Genomic DNA, 21,080 nt, shown 5'->3' on the forward strand with positions numbered 1-21,080 from the left:
GTGTTGAAAAACGTTCCACAGGGACGCTGGCCCATGTTGATTCCAATGCTTCCCACAGTTGTGTTAAGTTTGCTGGATGTCCTTTGGGTGGTGGACCATTCTTGATACACACAGGAAACTGTTGAGTGTGAATCCCCATCATCATCATCACTATCCCTGCTCTACATTTCCTCTGTGATGTCACTGTAAATCCACCAAATACATATCTTAGTGTTACGCACGCCTCTAAGAACCGGGAATGCAACACCCTGCTACAACTCAACTCCCCATGAAGTGAAAGAGGTATGGGACTGTAGGTGCGAGTAAGGATGAAAAAAGGCAGAGAATTTACCGTTTACTAGGAATTTATTCCTTCACACGGTAATATGGGGGAAAGGGGCTGGACGGAACCAAAGCAAAGAAAGTAAATATCAAAGCCCCCTCTCCTACCTTACCTGCCTACCCACTACTTACCTAACTTAGCACCACCTGGTGCGCTAACCAAAATACAGGAGGTGGTCCGCCCAGGTCTTACCTAGTGTGCCTAGACAGTGAATATACTACGGGTATATGTATGCCCGCGGGCCTCTTGCCTAAGCACTCTAGGTCCCTAGGTCCCTTCCCCCCTGGGAACAAACGAAACAGAATTTTACAAACAATTTCAATAATCAAAACACTGCATCCTATTGACACACAAAAGACATGACTGCACGCCGCATGTGCGTTAGCCCAAATGTCTCTCTCCTCTTCGCAAAAAGTTGCATGAAGTTGCATGACAAAAAGGCTGTTGGCTGTTCTTTTGCACCAGGGGATCAAGTTTTAGTTTTGTTGCCAATCCCTGGCTCATCTCTGTCGGCACGTTTTTCTGGACCATATCTTGTGGAAAAGAAACTCAGTGACACCAATTATGTGATAAAGACCCCAGATCGAAGGCGTTCTTCCCGTGTGTGTCATGTTAACATGCTAAAAGCATATTATGTACGTGACTCTCAAGACAGCTCCTCAAGTAAGCCGGTCCAGCCCGCCGTCTCCAGTGTGGCTGCGGTGGTGCTGAAGCCTTAGTTTGATCGTTATCCAAATGTTCCATTTGAGAGGGTAACTTCTTCAGCATCTCTGAATTACATAAGTGTTCACACTGCTGTAACATATGGCGTAACTCCAACCCGTCCTCCTTATCCTCCTCTAAAAGTTGAAGTTGCAACAGCCAGGCGTCAGCACCACCGCAGCCACACTGGAGACGGCGGGCTGGACCGGCTTACTTGAGGAGCTGTCTTGAGAGTCACGTACATAATATGCTTTTAGCATGTTAACATGACACACACGGGAAGAACGCCTTCGATCTGGGGTCTTTATCACATAATTGGTGTCACTGACATCAGGCAGGCTGACTAACAGTAGTCAGAGTCGCGGAAGACACGGGCTGACCCACCACCAGGCAGGCTGACTAACAGTAGTCAGAGTCACGGCAGACACGGGCTGACCCACCACCAGGCAGGCTGACTAACAGTAGTCAGAGTCACGGCAGACACGGGCTGACCCACCACCAGGCAGGCTGACTAACAGTAGTCAGAGTCACGGCAGACACGGGCTGACCCACCACCAGGTAGGCTGACTAACAGTAGTCAGAGTCACGGCAGACACGGGCTGACCCACCACCAGGCAGGCTGACTAACAGTAGTCAGAGTCACGGCAGACACGGGCTGACCCACCACCAGGTAGGCTGACTAACAGTAGTCAGAGTCACGGCAGACACGGGCTGACCCACCACCAGGCAGGCTGACTAACAGTAGTCAGAGTCACGGCAGACACGGGCTGACCCACCACCAGGCAGGCTGACTAACAGTAGTCAGAGTCAGTGACCACAGCTGCTTCAACTGGATGTGAAGCGAGCTGCAGTCCGGTTTTGGCTTGGCCAGGTTCCAGCAGGACTGTCCAGCCCGACGCCGGATAAATCCCAGACCAGGATGGATGAATGGATAGAAGTGGAGAGGTTACTCCACATGTGAAGAGTTAAACATTCCCAACTCCTGCTTTGGTGGCCTGGGATGTCGGTCTGCCACTTTTCAACCTCTTGATTGAACTTGCCTGGAGCATTAGAATTAATAAAATAGTCCCAAATTAGTGAACCCTAACCATTGTATGTGAACCCTGCCCATTGTGTGTGAACCCTGCTCATTATGTGTGAACCCTGCTCATTATGTGCGAACCCTGCTCATTATGTGTGAACCCTGCTCATTATGTGCGAACCCTGCTCATTATGTGTGAACCCTGCTCATTATGTGCGAACCCTGCTCATTATGTGCGAACCTGTGTGAACCCTGCTCATTATGTGCGAACCCTGCTCATTATGTGTGAACCCTGACTATTGTATGTGTGAACCCTGCTCATTATGTGCGAACCCTGCTCATTATGTGCGAACCTGTGTGAACCCTGCTCATTATGTGCGAACCCTGCTCATTATGTGTGAACCCTGACCATTGTATGCAAACCCTGCCCAAATGTAGCCTATACGTTGTGTGCTCTTGTAGAAAAGCAGTAACTCCCCATTGCCGACCTATAGTTATCTATTACTGGGCTAATAACTCGCTAACTAGCAAAGAATATCAACAAATGTGCGCACGCGCGACTCTGCGCTCTGATCTGAAAAGCGCCTTAACTCCCAGGTGATTGAAAGACCACTCGTGGGCTACCCCAGCCAATAGAATTCTACTCCGTTGTGCTCTGGCTCTGCCTACAACAAAGTCACAGACTCAATCTTGTAAAATTAGATTTGTTTTGTTTTGTTGCATTGAAAAGGGGCTGATACAGTGTTGATTCGATCACAGAAAAAGCGTTGATGTATACAGTCCAAACTGGTAGGGGAACTCAGTGAAGTTCAATCTATCTCTTGCGTCTCTGCGCTGCATGACATTTATTTTGAGCGGCAATCTTCGAAGAGGTGCGCGGCCGCGAACGTGCGCAGCGTAGAGGGACATTGAACAAAACTTCAGTCAATATAATGTGTTACAGCTTTTAGTAGGGACGAGGGAGGGTGTCAGCATCTCATCCTGAACTAAACATGCAATTAAATTCTAATTTCTAAGCTGACTTTATGACAGTGACACAATGAGAGAGAGCAGTCTCAATACTGGTGCACACTGAGGAGAGAACCACCTGAGTTCAGAGTTTCACAGGGGTTTCACAGTGGTGAAACACACCTGAGACCTGAGACCTGAAGACTTGCAATAGGCAGAGTTGCAAAGAAAAAGCCATATCTCAGACTGGCCAATAAAAATAAAAGATTAAGATGGGCAAAAGAACACAGACAGTGGACAGAGGAACTCTGCCTAGAAGGCCAGAATCCCGGAGTCGCCTCTTCACTGTTGATGTTGAAACTGGTGTTTTGCGGGTACTATTGATGAACCTGCCAGTTGAGGACTTGTGAGGTGTCTGTTTCTCAAACTAGACACTCTAATGTACCTGTCCTCTTGCTCCTCTTTCTATTCTTGTTAGAGCCAATTTGCGCAGTTCTGTGAAGGGAGTAGTATACAGCATTGTACGAGATCTTCAGTTACTTGGCAATTTCTCGCATGGAAAAGCTTTCATGTCTCAGAATAAGAATAGACTGACAAGTTTCAGAAGAAAGTTCTTTGTTTCTGGCCATTTTGAGCCTGTAATCAAACCCACAAATGCTGATGCTCCAGATACTCAACTAGTCTAAAGAAGGACCGTTTTATTGTTTCTTTAATCAGGACAACAGTTTTCAGCTGTGCTAACATAATTGCAAGAGGGTTTTCTAATGATCAATTAGCCTTGTAAAATGATAAACTTGGATTAGCTAACACAACATGCAATTGGAACACAGGAGTGATGGTTGCTGATAATGGGCGTCTGTACACCTATGTAGATATTCCATTAAAAAATCTGCTGTTTCCAGCTTCAATAGTCATTTACAACATTTACAATGTCTACACTGTATTTCTGATCAATTTGATGTTATTTGAGTGGACAAAAAAAATTGCTTTTCTTTCAAAAACAAGGACTTTTCTAACTGACCACAAACTTTTGAACAGTAGTGTACACTGCTGCCATCTAGTGGCTAATATCAAATTTGCGCCTAAACTGGAATAATACAATGTGGCCTTTCTCTTGCATTTCAAAGATGATTTAAAAAATATATAAATGTGTTTTTTCTTTGTATTATCTTTTACCAGATCTAATGTGTTATATTCTCCTACATTAAATTCACATTTCCACAAACTTCAAAGTGTTTCCTGTCAAATGGTATATGCATATGCATATGCTTGCTTCAGGTCTTGAGCTACAGGCAGTTAGATTTGGGTATGTCATTTTAGGCGAAAGACGCAAGTTTGAACAGGTTTGAACACTAAGACACAGGTTTAAACAATAAGACAGCGGTTTGAACACTAAGACACCGGTTTGAACACTAAGACACAGGTTTGAACAGGTTTGAACACTAAGACACAGGTTTAAACAATAAGACACCGGTTTGAACACTAAGGCACCGGTTTAAACAATAAGACACCGGTTTGAACACTAAGACACAGGTTTGAACAGGTTTGAACAGGTTTGAACACTAAGACACAGGTTTGAACACTAAGGCACAGGTTTAAACACTAAGACACAGGTTTGAACACTAAGACACCGGTTTAAACACTAAGACACAGGTTTGAACACTAAGACACAGGTTTGAACAGGTTTGAACAGGTTTGAACACTAAGACACAGGTTTGAACACTAAGGCACAGGTTTGAACACTAAGACACAGGTTTGAACACTAAGGCACAGGTTTAAACACTAAGACACAGGTTTAAACACTAAGGCACAGGTTTAAACACTAAGACACCGGTTTGAACACTAAGACACAGGTTTGAACAGGTTTGAACAGGTTTAAACACTAAGGCACAGGTTTGAACACTAAGGCACAGGTTTAAACACTAAGACACAGGTTTGAACACTAAGACACAGGTTTAAACAATAAGACACCGGTTTGAACACTAAGACACAGGTTTGAACAGGTTTGAACAGGTTTGAACAGGTTTGAACACTAAGACACAGGTTTGAACACTAAGGCACAGGTTTGAACACTAAGACACAGGTTTGAACACTAAGGCACAGGTTTAAACACTAAGACACAGGTTTAAACACTAAGACACAGGTTTGAACACTAAGACACAGGTTTAAACACTAAGACACAGGTTTAAACACTAAGACACAGGTTTAAACATTAAGACACAGGTTTAAACACTAAGACACAGGTTTAAACACTAAGACACAGGTTTAAACACTAAGACACAGGTTTAAACACTAAGACAGAGGTTTAAACACTAAGACAAAGGTTTAAACACTAAGGCACAGGTTTAAACACTAAAACACAGGTGTAAACACTAAAACACAGGTGTATACACTAAGACACAGGTTTAAACACTAAGACACAGGTTTGAACACTAAGGCACAGGTTTGAACACTAAGGCACAGGTGTAAACACTAAAACACAGGTTTGAACACTAAGACACAGGTGTAAACACTAAGACACAGGTTTAAACACTAAAACACAGGTTTGAACACTAAGACACAGGTTTAAACACTAAGACACAGGTTTAAACACTAAGGCACAGGTTTGAACACTAAGACACAGGTTTAAACACTAAGACACAGGTTTAAACACTAAGACACAGGTGTAAACACTAAGACACAGGTGTAAACACTAAGACACAGGTTTAAACACTAAGACACAGGTTTAAACACTAAGACACAGGTGTAAACACTAAGACACAGGTGTAAACACTAAGACACAGGTTTAAACACTAAGACACAGGTTTAAACAATAATACAATTTTCCTATAAGTATAAGGACACAAAAACACAGACCTAGACAGGTCTATATACAGGTGACCTAGACAGGTCTATCTACAGGTGACCTAGACAGGTCTATCTACAGGTGACCTAGACAGGTCTATCTACAGGTGACCTAGACAGGTATATCTACAGGTGACCTAGACAGGTCAATCTACAGGTGACCTAGACAGGTCTATCTACAGGTAATCTAGACAGGTCTATCTACAGGTGACCCAGACAGGTCTATCTGAAGGTGACATAGACAGGTCTATCTACAGGTGACCTAAACTCAGCAAAAAAGGAAACGTTCCTTTTTCAGGACCTTTTCTTTCAAAGATAATTCGTAAAAATCCAAATAACTTCACAGATCTTCATTGTAAAGGGTTTAAACACTGTTTCCCATGCTTGTTCAATGAACCATAAACAACAATTCATGAACATGCACCTGTGGAACGGTCCAAGTTCTCATTTACATCTGCTACCTGGCAGTATTCAGACCCTGACTGCAGCATTGAAGGTCCCCAAGAACACAGTGGCCTCCATCATTCTTAAATGGAAGATGTTTGGAAACACTAAGACTCTTCCTAGAGCTGACCCCCCGGCCAAACTGAGCAATCAGTGGAGAAGGGCCTTGGTCACTGACAGAGCTCCCAATTTCCTCTGTGGAGATGGAAGGACAACCATCTCTGCAGCACTCCACCAATCAGGCCTTTGTGGTAGAGTGGCCAGACTTCAGCAAAAGGCACATAACAGCCCACTTGGAGTTGCCAAAAGGCAACTAAAGACTCACAGACCATGAGAAACAAGATTCTCTGGTCAGATGAAACCAAGATTGAACTCTTTGGCCTGAATGCCAAGCGTCACGTCTGGAGGAAACCTGGCACCATCCCTACGGTGAAGCATGGTAGTGGCAGCATCATTCTGTGGGGATGTTTTTGAGGGGCAGGGACTAGGAGACTAGTCAGGATCGCAGCAAAGATTAATGGAGCACAGTACAGAGGTCCTTGATGAAAACTTACTCCAGAGCGCTCAGGACCTCAGACTGGGCCAAAAGTTCACCTTCCAACAGGACAACAGCCCTAAGCACACCGCCAAGACAACGCATGAGTGACTTCGGGACAAGTCTCTGAATGTCCTTGAGTGGCCCAGCCAGAGCCCGGACTTGAACCCGATCGAACATCTCTGAAGAGACCTGAAAATAGCTGTGCAGCAACGCTTCCCATCCAACCTGACAGAATTTGAGAGGATCTGCAGAGAAGAATGGGAGAAACTCAAATATAGGTGTACCAAGCTTGTAGCCTCATACTCAAGAAGACTCAATGTTGTAATCGATGCCAAAGGCGCTTCAACAAAGTACTGAGTAAAGGGTCTGAATACTTATGTAAATGTGACATTTCCATTTTCTTCTAAAAATCTGTTTTTGCTTTCTCATTATGGGGTATTGTGATTAGATTGATGAGAGGAAAAAAACTATTTTAAATAAGGCTGTAACGTAACAAAATGTGTAAAAGAATGAAGGAGTCTGAATACTTTCCGAAGGCACTGTATATGCATGCAAAGTTTATATGTAATTGAAAACGTACCTGTCCTGCAGAAAACCAAGTTCAGTTGTTTCTTTATGTTCGAAGTCAGTAGCTTGGGAGAGAGTTGGAACAGTTTATTTATCCACTGGCTACGGAACACGTTTTGGCTCCTCCTGTCTCTATGATGTTTAACTTTCATTGGCTATTTCTCTATACTTGTAGTTCACTAAGTGGACGAGAGACAGTTGACTTAGGCCTATTATGAAACACTCATGGTGAAAGCATTAATAAAGAGCTTTCATTTATTTTACTTCTAAAAAAGTAAATATTCCTTTCTAATATGATGAAGCAACCTTATCGCCACAATTGAACTTCAGCAATCAATTCCAAAATATTTATGCATGCAAATGAATAAGAAACATAATATTGGAAGACTTTCTCTGGGCTCAACTACTTGTAAAGTTGGCCCTATCCCATCAGCCTTGGAGCTATAGCTGCCCATATCCTGTAGCAGGCTTGGTGACGGATGTTAATGTACAAAAATCTGGCAGAGCAATGAAAACAATCCTATAACGCTGTCTGATTCCACACCTGCAAAAACAAGAGAGGGGATCCGTGATGCTGTCGAGGTGGAAACGTCTGATTCTCCCTTTAAACAGTTGAAGGTAGATGGGAGATCATACAACTCAAAGAGCATTGGGTAAAACATCAGGGCTTTAAATAAAGATGTGGGTAGGCTAATAACTAGTTTATTCCTATCAGGTCCGTAACCAGGGTTTGAGTATTAGCGAGGCTAATAACTAGTTTGTTCCTATCAGGTCCGTAACCAGGGTTTGAGTATTAGTGAGGCTAATAACTAGTTTATTCCTATCAGGTCCGTAACCAGGGTTTGAGTATTAGCGAGGCTAATAACTAGTTTATTCCTATCAGGTCCGTAATCATATTCAAAGGACAGTATAGTAGTCTACATATACCTATGTCTACATCCCTCCCAAAGCACCACGATCTATACAGACCGGGTTCAAATAGCATTTGAAATCTTGCTTTAGCCTTTCTGGAGTGCAAAGGTGGGTGGGTTTTTCATTTTTGGGACTTTTCTATTGGTTCCATTGCAACAGGCAGCTCAATCAAGTGTCTATACCCAGAGTGATGGTTTCTGGCATCGTCCCTAAATCCACTCCCTTTCATCCACTCCTTCTGGGCACATAACTAAAACAGTGCGGAAATGCAGGGCAGCTCCTGCCTGTAACCGTCCGTAGTTCTCCCGACAATGAGATTAATTTGTCTGGGCTATGCTCATTTCAGATCACTTAACTGTATCATGATTTATTAGGAAAAACTGTAGCTCCTCCAACTGGTAGGATACAGACATTTATCATTATACACTACTGTCCACTTAAGTTCCACAAGATCCATATAACATGACCATACTGTCACATCCTTGCCATTATTACCACAAAAAAAGAAGCAATCTGAGACAGTTACTGATAGAGGCATGTTTTCAGTTCATTTATTTAATTTCCACCATACAAACCATGAAGTCAAAATGTTCAAACTGAGTCCAATACTTCCTATCGTCATCATTTAGGATGACTGTGGGTATAACACATTACAGGACTACAGTATCAATATCATTTACAGTTTTAGGGCTTAACTAAATGATAGTCAGCATTTCCTTAAATGACCTAAGATAATAACCACTATGACAGATGGATAGAGGATAAACATTTTAAAAAAGAGTTTCAAACACGAGGCACACCAAACATTCAGTAGCATACATGCATGTCGTTCGTGTAAAAAAATAAAATCTAAATAAAATCAAGCATCTCAATAAATGCCCCATAAAACCATGTAAAACAGATGTAACATACAGTACAACATTCATAAGGAGTGAATCATTTTTCCCTACATTAACAGTGGATAAAATGTATTACAATCACTACAAGTGGTTGTTGTTTGGTCATCAATTCACAATCATTTTTGTTATCGTCAACCTCTGAAATGTAATATATTAAGTTACACAAGAAAATATGATTTAAAGTGGATTTGTCTAAACATGTGCATCAGTAAAAATTTTAAAAACAAGCCACTATATTAATAATTGTACCCTCATAAAGGTGCCATCTTTAGTAGCACTGTATTAAATTGCAAATGCAGTGGTGTTCAGTGTAGAGCATGACCTAAACTATGTTAAGTATACTCTTAAGTTAACACTTGACTCAAATGTTTGTTTGTCGTCACTAAATGAAATAAGTCACAAAAAATGACATTGATAAGCTGGGTAGAGAAGAAAAGGTATGACGGGGATATTTTCCTTTGAACAGTAAAAATTGAAATAAATGATACAATGATACAGCAAATCATTAATCTGACTTTATTGCAGGATGTAAATGTAGGTATTTTAGGAATAAGCGCTACAGTTATTTCATATGAAAGTCTCTCAAACTAGCATGTAGCCTATAAGATGACATCACAGGAAGTTGGTGGCACCTTAATTGGGGAGAATGGGTTCGTGGTAATGGCTGGAGTGGAATGGTATAAAATACACCAGACACATCGTTTCCATGTTTTTGATGGCATCTCATTAGCTCCGATCCAGCCATTATTATGAGCCGTCCTCCCCTCAGCAGCCTCCACTGGAAGACACGTTCTTATCAAGTTTGACTCATTGGTTTCAACAACATTTACAGCAATTCTATACTAAAAAAAGCTTCACACAATCACCGCTCTGTCTTGGAAAGAATAGCCAGGCTGTCAGTCTCACTGAGGTAATACTTGTTATAAAGGTGCTTTTAAAGAGTTCTGATAAATAAATTAACCTGTACTTGTTAGTGCTGGCTCATCACCTGCTTGATTCTGTCAGTCATAATTCCCCTTTAAAAACTAGCTACATTGGCATTGCAAAAGTCCTACAGAAAATATTGGCAATGAAGGCACGTGCGACAGATCTTTCATAAAATTGTTTTGTTGGGGACACATCTTCGTATTTCCTCAATTCCAAAGAACCTCAATACAAGGGTCAGCCTATTATCTTGTTATTGATAACTTTGAGAGGGTTACATCTTGGCAAACACAAGTTATATCTAGTAAGCACAGCACTTAACAGGAAGACAAACTTTCTTGTTTCCACGTTGTACCAAATAGGGTCCAGTCCATACCACAATGATGCAGTCAGTTGACTACAATTCAGAATGACTAGAACCCAGTTGACTAAATTCTACAATCCAGGATCTAGAATGACTAATCCAGTTGATTAGATTCTACAATCCAGAAAGAGTCTAGTCATTCTGGATTCTAGTCATTTTAGATTCTCGGGTCTCTAATCTAGCCAAACAGATTCTAGTCAATTTGGCTAGCTTAAAGAATTGATCATCTAAAATGACTAGAATCCAGTTGACTATATTCTACAATCCAGAATGACTAGAATCCTGTTGACTATATTCTACAATCCAGAATGACTAGAATCCTGTTGACTATATTCTATAATCCAGAATGACTAGAATCCTGTTGACTATATTCTACAATCCAGAATGACTAGAATCCTGTTGAGTATATTCTACAATCCAGAATGACTAGAATCCAGTTGAGTATATTCTACAATCCAGAATGACTAGAATCCAGTTGAGTATATTCTACAATCCAGAATGACTAGAATCCTGTTGACTATATTCTACAATCCAGAATGACTAGAATCCAGTTGAGTATATTCTACAATCCAGAATGACTAGAATCCAGTTGAGTATATTCTACAATCCAGAATGACTAGAATCCAGTTGAGTATATTCTACAATCCAGAATGACTAGAATCCAGTTGAGTATATTCTACAATCCAGAATGACTAGAATCCAGTTGACTATGTTCAGGCCGTTTGTTTGACCTTACCCTGGTCCTCCACCTTCCTGATGGCTGCCTGGATGGCTTTCTGGTCTCCCAGGAGCTGCATGGGTTTGGTGGGCCGGAAGTTCTCATCCAGCTCAATCAGAATGGGTGTCCCAGTGGGTAACGTCACATTGACGATATCAGCATCTGAAATACCTGTTGATATAAATATTGAATGTTGTGTTCTGTAAACTACAGTAAAACAACCATAAACAATAAAAGCGTTACCACAGCTTTCGCCCATGCTGTTATGTAAAGCGCTAGCAACATGACCAATTAAAACCAAAATACACAGATAAAGTTATTCCCTTATTATGTGTACATCTAGATCTTTACACATTCGCAATTTTTTTGGTCCAGCTACATAACGTCGATAATTTATAACATAACGGCCTATAAAGTAACTGGCTGGCCAGCTACGACAACCGTTATCTCTATAAGCCTGTGGGGAAGATTAAAGGTCAATGTGGATCTAATGGCAGTAGCCTGATGTAACATAAACCTAGTGGCCTTTTTGTACAACTTCAACCGCGTGCCATTTCTGGAACTAATATACAGTATATTCCTCTCATCCAAATGAGAGTGAATGATAGTTACGAACTAGGTCTAAAACATGGAGGGCCTAGCAAACTCCAATACAAGGGCCTTTGTGGATTCAAACGCAAGTGAAAGTGGCCATGCAGCTCATACTAAAATCTGCATGAACAAAAGAGAACAATAGCAGTGCAGCAAAAGTCAATGGTAATAATGGTACTGCAACTGATGCAGTCCAGCCGAGCAGGGTTGGCAAACAGAGACACACACAGACACACGAGGAGCCACCAGGCATACCTTCCAGGTGTTTCAGCAGGGCCCTGCAGCTATTCCCATGCCCAGAGATGAGCACCAATTTCCCCTGTTTGATCTCCGGCACAATAGTGCCGTCCCAGTATGGCTGGAGCCTCTCCAAGACATCCTTCAGGCTCTCCGACTTCGGAAGATCCTCTTTAGACACGTCACAGGTAGAATACCGGCGGTCATTGTAGATCTCCTGGAAGTACGGGTGTGATTCGTCGATAGGGGGCGGCGTGAGGTCATAGCTCCTCCGCCACTGTTTCACCTGCTCCTCACCATGGTTTAGGGCCATTTCAGCTCTATTCAGCCCAATCAGGGCACCATAATGGCGCTCGTTGAGTCTCCACGTCCTGACCACGGGGACCCACTCCTGCCCCATGGCTTCCAACAACAGCCAGGCTGTGTGGATGGATCGGCCGAGCAGGGAGGTAAATACTACATCCAGGTGGTAGCCTGCTTCCTTCAGGAGGTGACCGCACGCCAAAGCCTCCTTGACCCCGTCCTCACTCAGCCTTTGGTCCACCCAGCTGCAGAAGCGGTTCTCTTTGGTCCAGGCTCCTTCTCCATGCCTCATCACAAAGACTTTGTACTTGGACATCCGGAACGACTGTCTGGCAGCAGCAGCCTGTACGGTACACAAACAATGGGTTTACAGTAACTAGATGAGGGTGATGCTGGACTAGTGCAGTCACATATAGTACTGTACTGTGGCCAGACACTTTACCACAGAAGTGAAAAACATTATTCAACAAGTCTCTTGATGAGTTTCATCGACCTAAATATCCAACAATATTTCAGTGGTGTTGTATATTATTAGTTATACACAACTCCACTCACTAGAGCCTAATATTTTACTGTTACTATGTAACTGCTGTTACTAAGCTTAATGTCAGAAGCAGTAACCATGTCATTTATTCTGCGGCTGAGGGGGTGGGTCTAGTGGGGTCAGCAAATGTCCGGCATTTCGAGTGGTTAAAAGGCTACATGCCAACACAACGGGTTATATTTAACCCCAAATTAAACAGGGTAATTCAGTAACTAAACATGGAAATGTGGCTATTGCACATTCCATAATTAATACCTTTTACATCACATCAACAGTCAAATGGTTAAAAAAAAAAAAAAAAAGCTAGCTGGGACGCCTTATGCACTTGTCATCTCATTGGTAGGCTGCTAGCGGGCATGCGTTTACGCGCAAGACTGTAAGACGGCAAGCTACAAAACGTACATGTACCGGAACATGCATCATAATAATAGCATGAATACTATCTTACCATGCGAGTTACAAGTAGTCGTTCGTGTAGTCGTGACTGTTGACAGAAATTTGGACAACCATCGAGAGCATTTAAGAAGTCCGCGATTGAAAGCTTGTGGTCCAATCGAAACGGAAAAGCTCACGTTTAGGGCGGGATTTGTGTCATGTGTGCTGCCCATATGTGGAGAGATGACAGAAAAGGGCTCTCTGGAACGGTCGTCATGGGGGAGAAGGCGTGGCATGACCGATTCTACTAGCTACATTGTAACAGTCACTGAACGTGGCTAGACAGTAAAGTATATTCTATGTCAATGTTTTGCTTGACAAAAACTACAGTATGAACTATGATTGATCCACAATGCAAATTACACGCACACGCGCATACACGCGATCAACTTTGTGGAATAAACTGTGTGCAGCTGACGGTTGACCATACACGTGATAATGATAACACAAGTAATTTATTGTCAGTAACACAATCATATTTGGATAACTTCTAACATCCAACATTTTGCGTGTCCATACCATATAATATACACTACCGTTCAAAAGTTTGGGGTCACTTTAGAAATGTCCTTGTTTATGAAAGGAAAGCACATTTTTTTAACATTTAACATCAAATTGATCAGAAATAGAGTGTAGTCATTGTTAATGTTGTAAATGAATATTGTAGCTGGAAACGGCTGATTTATTTATGGAATATCTACATAGGCTTACAGAGGCCCATTATCAGCAACCATCACTCCTGTGTTCCAATGGCACTTTGTCTTAGCTAATCCAAGTTTATCATTTTACAAGGCTAATTGATCATTAGAAAACCCTTTTGCAATTATGTTAGCACAGCTGAAAACTGTTGTCCTGATTAAAGAAGCAATAAAACTGTCCTTCTTTAGACTAGTTGAGTATCTGGAGCATCAGCATTTGTGGGTTAGATTAAAGGCTCAAAATGGCCAGAAACAAAGAACTTTCTTCTGAAACTCGTCAGTCTATTCTTGTTCTGAGAAATGAAGGCTATTCCATGCAACTAACTGCCAAGAAACTGAAGATCTCGTACAACACTGTGCACTACTCCCTTCACAGAACTGTGCAAACTGGCCCTAACAAGAATAGAAAGAGAAGTGTGAGGCTCCAGTGCACAAATGAACAAGAGTACAAGTACATTAAAGTGTCTAGTTTGAGAAACAGATGCCTCACAAGTTCCCCACTGGCATCTTCAATAAATAGTACCCGCAAAACACCAGTCTCAATGTCAACAGTGAAAATGAAACTCTGAGATGCTGGCCTTCTACAACATTAACAATGTCTACACTGTATTCCTGATCAATTTGATGTTATTTTAACGGACAAAAAAATAGCTTTTCTTTCAAAAACCAGTACATTTCTAAGTGACCCCAAACTTTTGAACGGTAGTGTATTTAACAACAACATTCCATAACATATTACATAAAGATAATACATTATTTACCATTGAGTGACTATAATTATCATATGATATAAATGTGATTTGGGTGCACACACAAAACACATGTACACATAACAACGCAAGAGACTCTGTAGCTACGTAAAACCATACAAACTAACTTTGTTCCTTGACTGTCATAATGTAAGTTAAACACTGAGAAGTCATAATGATGTCATCGTTCCACCCGTGGCTATTAGGAAGCAGCGAACATCTTCTTTCTGCCTTCCATGCCAGACATGGCATCCACATTCTTACGCCAATCAGTCACTTCCTCTTTCTGTGAGGATGACAGAAGTATTGCACACACAGTTGTATTGCAGGTGCACATTACAACAACAACAAAAAAGTAATGAAAAGAAAGCATTGGGACAGGCTGCACTGTGCAGTGAATGTCCCTCTTACCTTCTCCTCCTCCTTCTTGACAGTCTTGAGGTTGGCCTTGAAGTCGACAGACTCTTTGATCTTGGCTCCCAGCAGGGCCCCCATCATGGCTTCAGCTGATACTCTCACCCTCTTCAGCTGAGGTCGCTTCTTGCCCTTCAGCTCAATGATCTTCATGGTCAGATTTTCAATCTATATTGCCACGTAGCAAGGTGTCAAAAAAATAAAAGTCTCCATTTCTAAATAAAAGTTCCACATATCAACACAAATATTCACTCTGTGATAAAATTTCACTCCGTGGTAAGATTACCTGACTCAAAGCCACAAGAGGGTAGAACATATTTCAAATGTTGCTGTCTGTACATTGATTTGATTGAAATGTTATTGTAAAAAATAAATGCATATGTTGCCTTTATGGTAATAATTATTTTTACAATATCGACCTGAACAAAGGTTTATTATATACTATTCTTCTTAATAAGATATCCCGTACTTGGATAGAGTATGCATTGAAAGATAATACATTGAAGTGAACTGTTTGTAATATTTTAATTTGAGAATCTGTGGATCGGGTACCTCTGCGTCACTTTTGGAAACTTTCATTGCGATGTCGTACCGCTCTTCATCAACAACATCAATTTTCTGGTGCAGTTCTTTACAAAGAGTCTGTGAAGAGAAAGCAGATTGATATCTGAATATACCGTACTCATACCCGTTGTATTCATAGTACTTTTCCTGAACATAGCTAACTATACTGTAGTCATACTCATAGTAACCTACAGATTTGGTCATTTTGATCACTCTGTTGTCCCAGAGAATTTTCCTGAGCCAAAGGATTTACCTGAATTCACTGAAAATCTGCAGTTCTCCTTCTCTCTCTCTCGCTCAAATGTTAAGCACCAGACCAAATACATGTCCTACTACTGTAGGTCCTATCAAAACGCATTTCCTGTTAGAAATTAATACTTTTTTTGAGAATAATCAAATCTTCCTGCGGCAGAATTATTTTACTTCTGCGATGAAACTGATCAAATTAAGATCTGACACCTGTACATAAATATACCTGAACATTCCTAAATATACTTATACTCATAGTACTGTACCTGAATAAACATGACTATACTCATAGTACTGTACCTGAATAAACATGAATATACGCATTACACTGTCCCTGAATAGAAATGACTATACTCATAGTACTGTACCTGAATAAACATGACTATACTCATTGTACTGTCCCTGAATAAACATGACTATACTCATAGTACTGTACCTGAATATACATGACTATACTCATAGTACTGTACCCGAATAAACATGACTATACTCACAGTACTGTACCTGATTAGAAATGACGATACTCATAGTACTGTACCTGAATATACATGACTATACTCATAGTACTGTGCATGAATATACATGACTATATGCATAGTACTGTACGTGAATATACATGACTATACTCATAGTATTGTACCTGAATATACATGACTATACTCATAGTAATGTATCTAAATAATATTCCTATATTAATAGTACCTGCAGGTCCTGTACAGACAGCCCAGATAGCTTCAGTGCTGGGACTCGTTCACTCAGTGTGTTTTCTCTGTCAATCACCTTCTGCTCCTTTTCAGCCACCAACATAGCCATGGCCTTCTTCACCAGTTTGGTCTGGGAAACAACACCATATAATTACTTTATACTATAATGTATTAGCAGTGTACTTGTAGCATAACTGCTATGGTGTTTTGTATATCTATGTATACGTTAGCCACAAATCACAACTGACACACATTATGGAGAAGTGTTGTTTAGTTGTGACTGTGACAGTAACAGGGAAGTAAGACAGAAAAGCTACCTTCAAGAAGAGTCTGCGAGATGCAGAGATCTTCGACTTTGGTTTTGGCTGAAATGAGGACAGAGAAGATGTCTTAAGCTCATTGCTAAAAAAAGATTAAACAATAATATTCATGATCAATATTTTCATGTTAAATTATTAATTGGCTTTTATGGACAGTACCCTTGAAATGTTTATCTTTGTATTGTTTCTGCCTCAAATTAGCTGATGTAACAAGGGCTTTATATATCACATTTGACTGATTTGATCAAAAGTCCTGAAATCCAGAATCCAGAATATAAAATAACCTGATCTTCATGCTATGCTGCAACGGCACCTTCTAGGCCAGCGCAGTGAAGCATAAATTATTGTGATAATAGACCGGTATCCCTTCTTTCTTTTCTTTCCAAAACACTTGAGTGTGCTGTCTCTGACCATCTCTCTCTTTATCTCCCTCAGAACGACCTTCTTGACCCTAACCAGTCACGGAGACTCTCCGCTCTGCCAAAGCTGACTCTCTCTCCTCTGTTCTCATCCTCCTACTGTAGATCTATCCTCTGCCTTCAATATCCGTGAACCATCAGATCCTCCTCTCCACCCTCTCAGGGCTGGGCGTCTCTGGCTCTACACACTCTTGGATTGCATCCTACCTGGCATGTCGCTCCTTTATGTATTTGTTTTGAGCCGTTGGCGGTAGGTGCACTTGATTCAGCAGGCCTAGCGCTGGGAAGGCAAAGTGTTCCCATTTTGAACCATTTAATGTGTCTGAAGGTAGAACTCTGCATACCCAGAAGGCCCCGAGAGCAAATCAAGTGCACTTACAGGTCTACCGCTGGCCAATCAGATAGCTCACATCATAAAAACCATGACTATCAATGAATACAGCAAAGAGCTGCTGTTTTTATGAGTCAGTTCATGTTTGTTGTTATTCAGCATTGTCAACACTTTGTTCAACACTTTTATAAGCCATAAAATGTGCGTTCTCCCTACTTCCACTCATGCTACAACCAGCACTGCAGCTGTAATGAATGAGTACAACCAGCACTGCAGCTGTAATGAATGAGTACAACCAGCACTGCAGCTGTAATGAATGAGTACAACCAGCACTGCAGCTGTAATGAATGAGTACAACCAGCACTGCAGCTGTAATGAATGAGTACAACCAGCACTGCAGCTGTAATGAATGAGTATAGCAAAGTGTTCCCATAAGCTTGCATTGTTATTATTAGCGGCTTTTAATATCAAGGAATATTTCACTTTCTGGTAAAAAGAGTAACAACATGAATTGGTGCATGAGGCAGAAATGATTCAGTGCGACTTAAGTTTCGCTATCAGCTGGAAGACTGTTACCTTTTTTCAGCAAAGGGAGCTCTCTCCCTCCCCTCACTGACCATCAGATGCAGGTCATCAGTACAGTAAAAAAACAAAGAAGCTCACTCAGCTGTGCCTCACAAGTATTACAACAAATAGTCTATTACCAGTGTGATAATATACCTAAATGTTTTTAATATAATTTCAAAATGGTCTGAGAAGAACAAAATTGGCAGGGCAATTCAAGCACAGCCAATATGCAGTGATAATGTATTGGGCCTATAGCTTACTGTACATACCTCATTGCTACAGAACAGTTTTTAATTGGTTAATGTTGCATAGGCTTAGTTTTTTTAAGTCATGTTAAAAAAAAATTGGAATGGTAGATCTCGGCTTGCGGTTTTACTCAGAAAGTGATCTTGGTGACCACTGCTCTACAACATCCGAAGAGTACGAGCTTTCCTCACACAGGAAGCGGTGCAGATTCTAATCCAGGCACTTGTCATTTCCCGCCTAGACTACTGCAACTCTCTGTTGGCTGGGTTCCTCGCTTGTGCCATCAAACCCCTGTAACTTATCCGGAACGCAGCGGCCCGCCTGGTGTTCAACCTTCCTAAGTTCTCCCGTGTCACCCCACTCCTCCGCACACTACACTGGCTTCCAGTCGAAGCTTGCATCATCTTCAAGACTCTGTTGCTTGCCTATAGAGCAGCAAGGGGAACTGGCCCTCCTTGCCTTAAGGCTATGCTCAAACCCTACATCCCAACATCCCAATACACATGTTGTTGTCTCACCTAGCTGTCTTAAGATGAATGCACTAATTGTAAGTTGCTCTGGATAAGAGTGTCTGCTAAATTACTAAAATGTAAATGTAAATTACGTCTGTCAAGATGATCATTGTGTAAGGGCAGTGTTAATTTCTGCACATTTGTTCTGGTTTGAGTATGAAAATTCACTTACCGGCCTGGACCAACATCAGCCAATTGGAGAGAAAGAAACCAAAACCCCAAAAGAAGAAGATTGTCACATTTATGTTCTTTGCATATTGTTTACTGCAGTGACTATATAATGTCTACACCCCCCTTGGAGTTCTTCACATTTTATCGTTACAAAGTGGGATTAAAATTGATTTAATTGTCAATTTTTTAAAACGATCTAAACAAAATACTCTGTAATGTCAAAGTGGAAGAAAAATTAGAACATTTATTAAATATGAATGAAAAATAAAACACTAATAAAGTATTCACCCCCGAGTCAATGCATGTTAGAAACACCTGTGGTAGCGATTACAGCTACAAGTCTTCTTGGGTATGTCTCATAAGAGCATTGCACACCTCTATTGTGCAATATTTTCCCATTATTGTTTTAAAAATTCTTCAAGCTCTGTCAAGGTGTTGGGATCATGGTTAGACAGCAATGTTCAGGTCTTGCCATAGATTTCAAAGCAGATTTAAATTCAAAACTGGGCTTCTCAGGAAAATGTGCTGCCTTCTTGGTAAGCAACTTCAGTGTAGATTTGGCTTTTGTTGGTTATTGTCCTGCTGAAAAGTGAATTCCTCTCCCAGTGTCTGTTGTAAAACAGACTGAAGCAGATTTTCCTCTAGGATTTTGCCTGTGCTTAGCTACATCTTATTTCTTTTCATCCTGAAAAACTCCCCAGTATTTGCCAATGTCAAGCATACCCATACCATGATGCAGCCACCACCATGCTTGAGAATAAGAAGACAGTTACTCAGTGATGTGTTGTGTTGGATTTGCCCAAACATAAGGCTTTACAATTAGGCCAAAAAGTGTATTCCTTTGCCATGTTCTTTTTTCAGTATTACTTTAGTGGCTTATTGCATAAATGCAAATTAATTACTTAAAAATCATACAATGTGATTTTCTTGATTTTTGTTTTAGATTCCGTCTCTCACAGTTGAAGTGTACCTATGATAAAAAATTACAGACCTCTACATGCTTTGTAAGTAGGAAAACCTGCAAAATCGGCAGTGTATCAAATACTTGTTCTCCCCACTGTATGTTGTATGTATGGGGGACAGAGGAAGGGGTAGTCATTAAAAAATCATGTCAACCACTATTATTTCATACAGAGTGAGTCCATGTAACTTATTATATGATTTGTTAAGCCACAGTTTTACTTCTGAACTAATTTAGGCTTGCCTAAACAAACAGTTGAATACTTATGCGACGACTATATTTTGTATTAATTTGTCAAAAACAATTATAATTTTCTTTTCACTTCGAGTATTTTGTGTGGATCAATTACAAAAAATTACAATTAAATCTATTTCAATCCCACTTTGTAATACAACAAAATGTGGAACAAGTTCAAGGGGATGTAGACTATCTATAGTCACTGTATTTGTTGACAGCAATGCAATGAAATATGAGACGTTGATACTTACGCTTCAGACATGGTTGCAGTTCTCTGTGTCTCCTACATATTTCACAATGTAAAAAAGTTAAACAGTTACAACAGACTGAAAGGTGTTTTCAGAACTACATCATATTACAGTTTTCAACGCGCCAAACTATAGCTAAACTATTTTACATAAAACAATACATTTAGTTCATTTTGATAATATTCCAATCTATTCTAACAGATTATCAAATAAAAAACAATCTTGTTTCTTGATAACTACAGCAAATGACTGTAATAAAAACATACAACATAAAACTACAATACATGACCTTAGAGTAATAAAATAATGGTTGAAAGTCAGTATCGTTAACACACAATAAATCTGTCAGAGTAGTATTTAGTCTTTATTTTATTCAG

General features: G+C 40.7%; 2 protein-coding genes across 2 annotated transcripts; both read right to left on the bottom strand.

The window, feature by feature from the left end:
- Nucleotides 1-11,056: 11,056 nt before the first annotated feature.
- LOC120066779 (bisphosphoglycerate mutase-like) lies at nucleotides 11,057-12,671 on the bottom strand. The gene is made up of 2 exons (XM_039018247.1): nucleotides 12,050-12,671; nucleotides 11,057-11,374 (listed from the first exon to the last, which is right to left on the bottom strand). The coding sequence occupies exons 1-2, from the start codon at nucleotides 12,648-12,650 to the stop codon at nucleotides 11,199-11,201; spliced, it is 777 nt and encodes a 258-aa protein (XP_038874175.1). The 5' UTR covers nucleotides 12,651-12,671; the 3' UTR covers nucleotides 11,057-11,198.
- Nucleotides 12,672-14,962: 2,291 nt separating this feature from the next.
- Nucleotides 14,963-20,717, bottom strand: LOC120065962 (troponin I, slow skeletal muscle-like). Its single transcript, XM_039017003.1, has 6 exons — nucleotides 20,707-20,717; nucleotides 17,009-17,093; nucleotides 16,690-16,821; nucleotides 15,727-15,816; nucleotides 15,172-15,342; nucleotides 14,963-15,046 (listed from the first exon to the last, which is right to left on the bottom strand). The coding sequence occupies exons 1-6, from the start codon at nucleotides 20,715-20,717 to the stop codon at nucleotides 14,963-14,965; spliced, it is 573 nt and encodes a 190-aa protein (XP_038872931.1).
- Nucleotides 20,718-21,080: the final 363 nt, after the last annotated feature.

This window comes from Salvelinus namaycush, chromosome 21 (genome assembly GCF_016432855.1).
Source record: "Salvelinus namaycush isolate Seneca chromosome 21, SaNama_1.0, whole genome shotgun sequence".
NCBI classification, from domain to species: Eukaryota; Metazoa; Chordata; class Actinopteri; order Salmoniformes; family Salmonidae; genus Salvelinus; species Salvelinus namaycush.

What these genes read in the sequence shown, in the direction of transcription:
- LOC120066779 (XM_039018247.1), bottom strand. Translation starts at nt 12,650, where the DNA reads ATGTCCAAGTACAAAGTCTTTGTGATGAGGCATGGAGAAGGAGCCTGG. An exon ending in CCTGCTGAAACACCTGGAAG is followed by an intron (nt 11,375 to 12,049) that starts GTATGCCTGGTG and finishes TTATATCAACAG; the next exon opens with GTATTTCAGATGCTGATATC.
- LOC120065962 (XM_039017003.1), bottom strand. An exon ending in TGTCTGTACAGGACCTGCAG is followed by an intron (nt 15,817 to 16,689) that starts GTACTATTAATA and finishes TTCTCTTCACAG; the next exon opens with ACTCTTTGTAAAGAACTGCA. An exon ending in TTTCCAAAAGTGACGCAGAG is followed by an intron (nt 15,343 to 15,726) that starts GTACCCGATCCA and finishes GTGGCAATATAG; the next exon opens with ATTGAAAATCTGACCATGAA.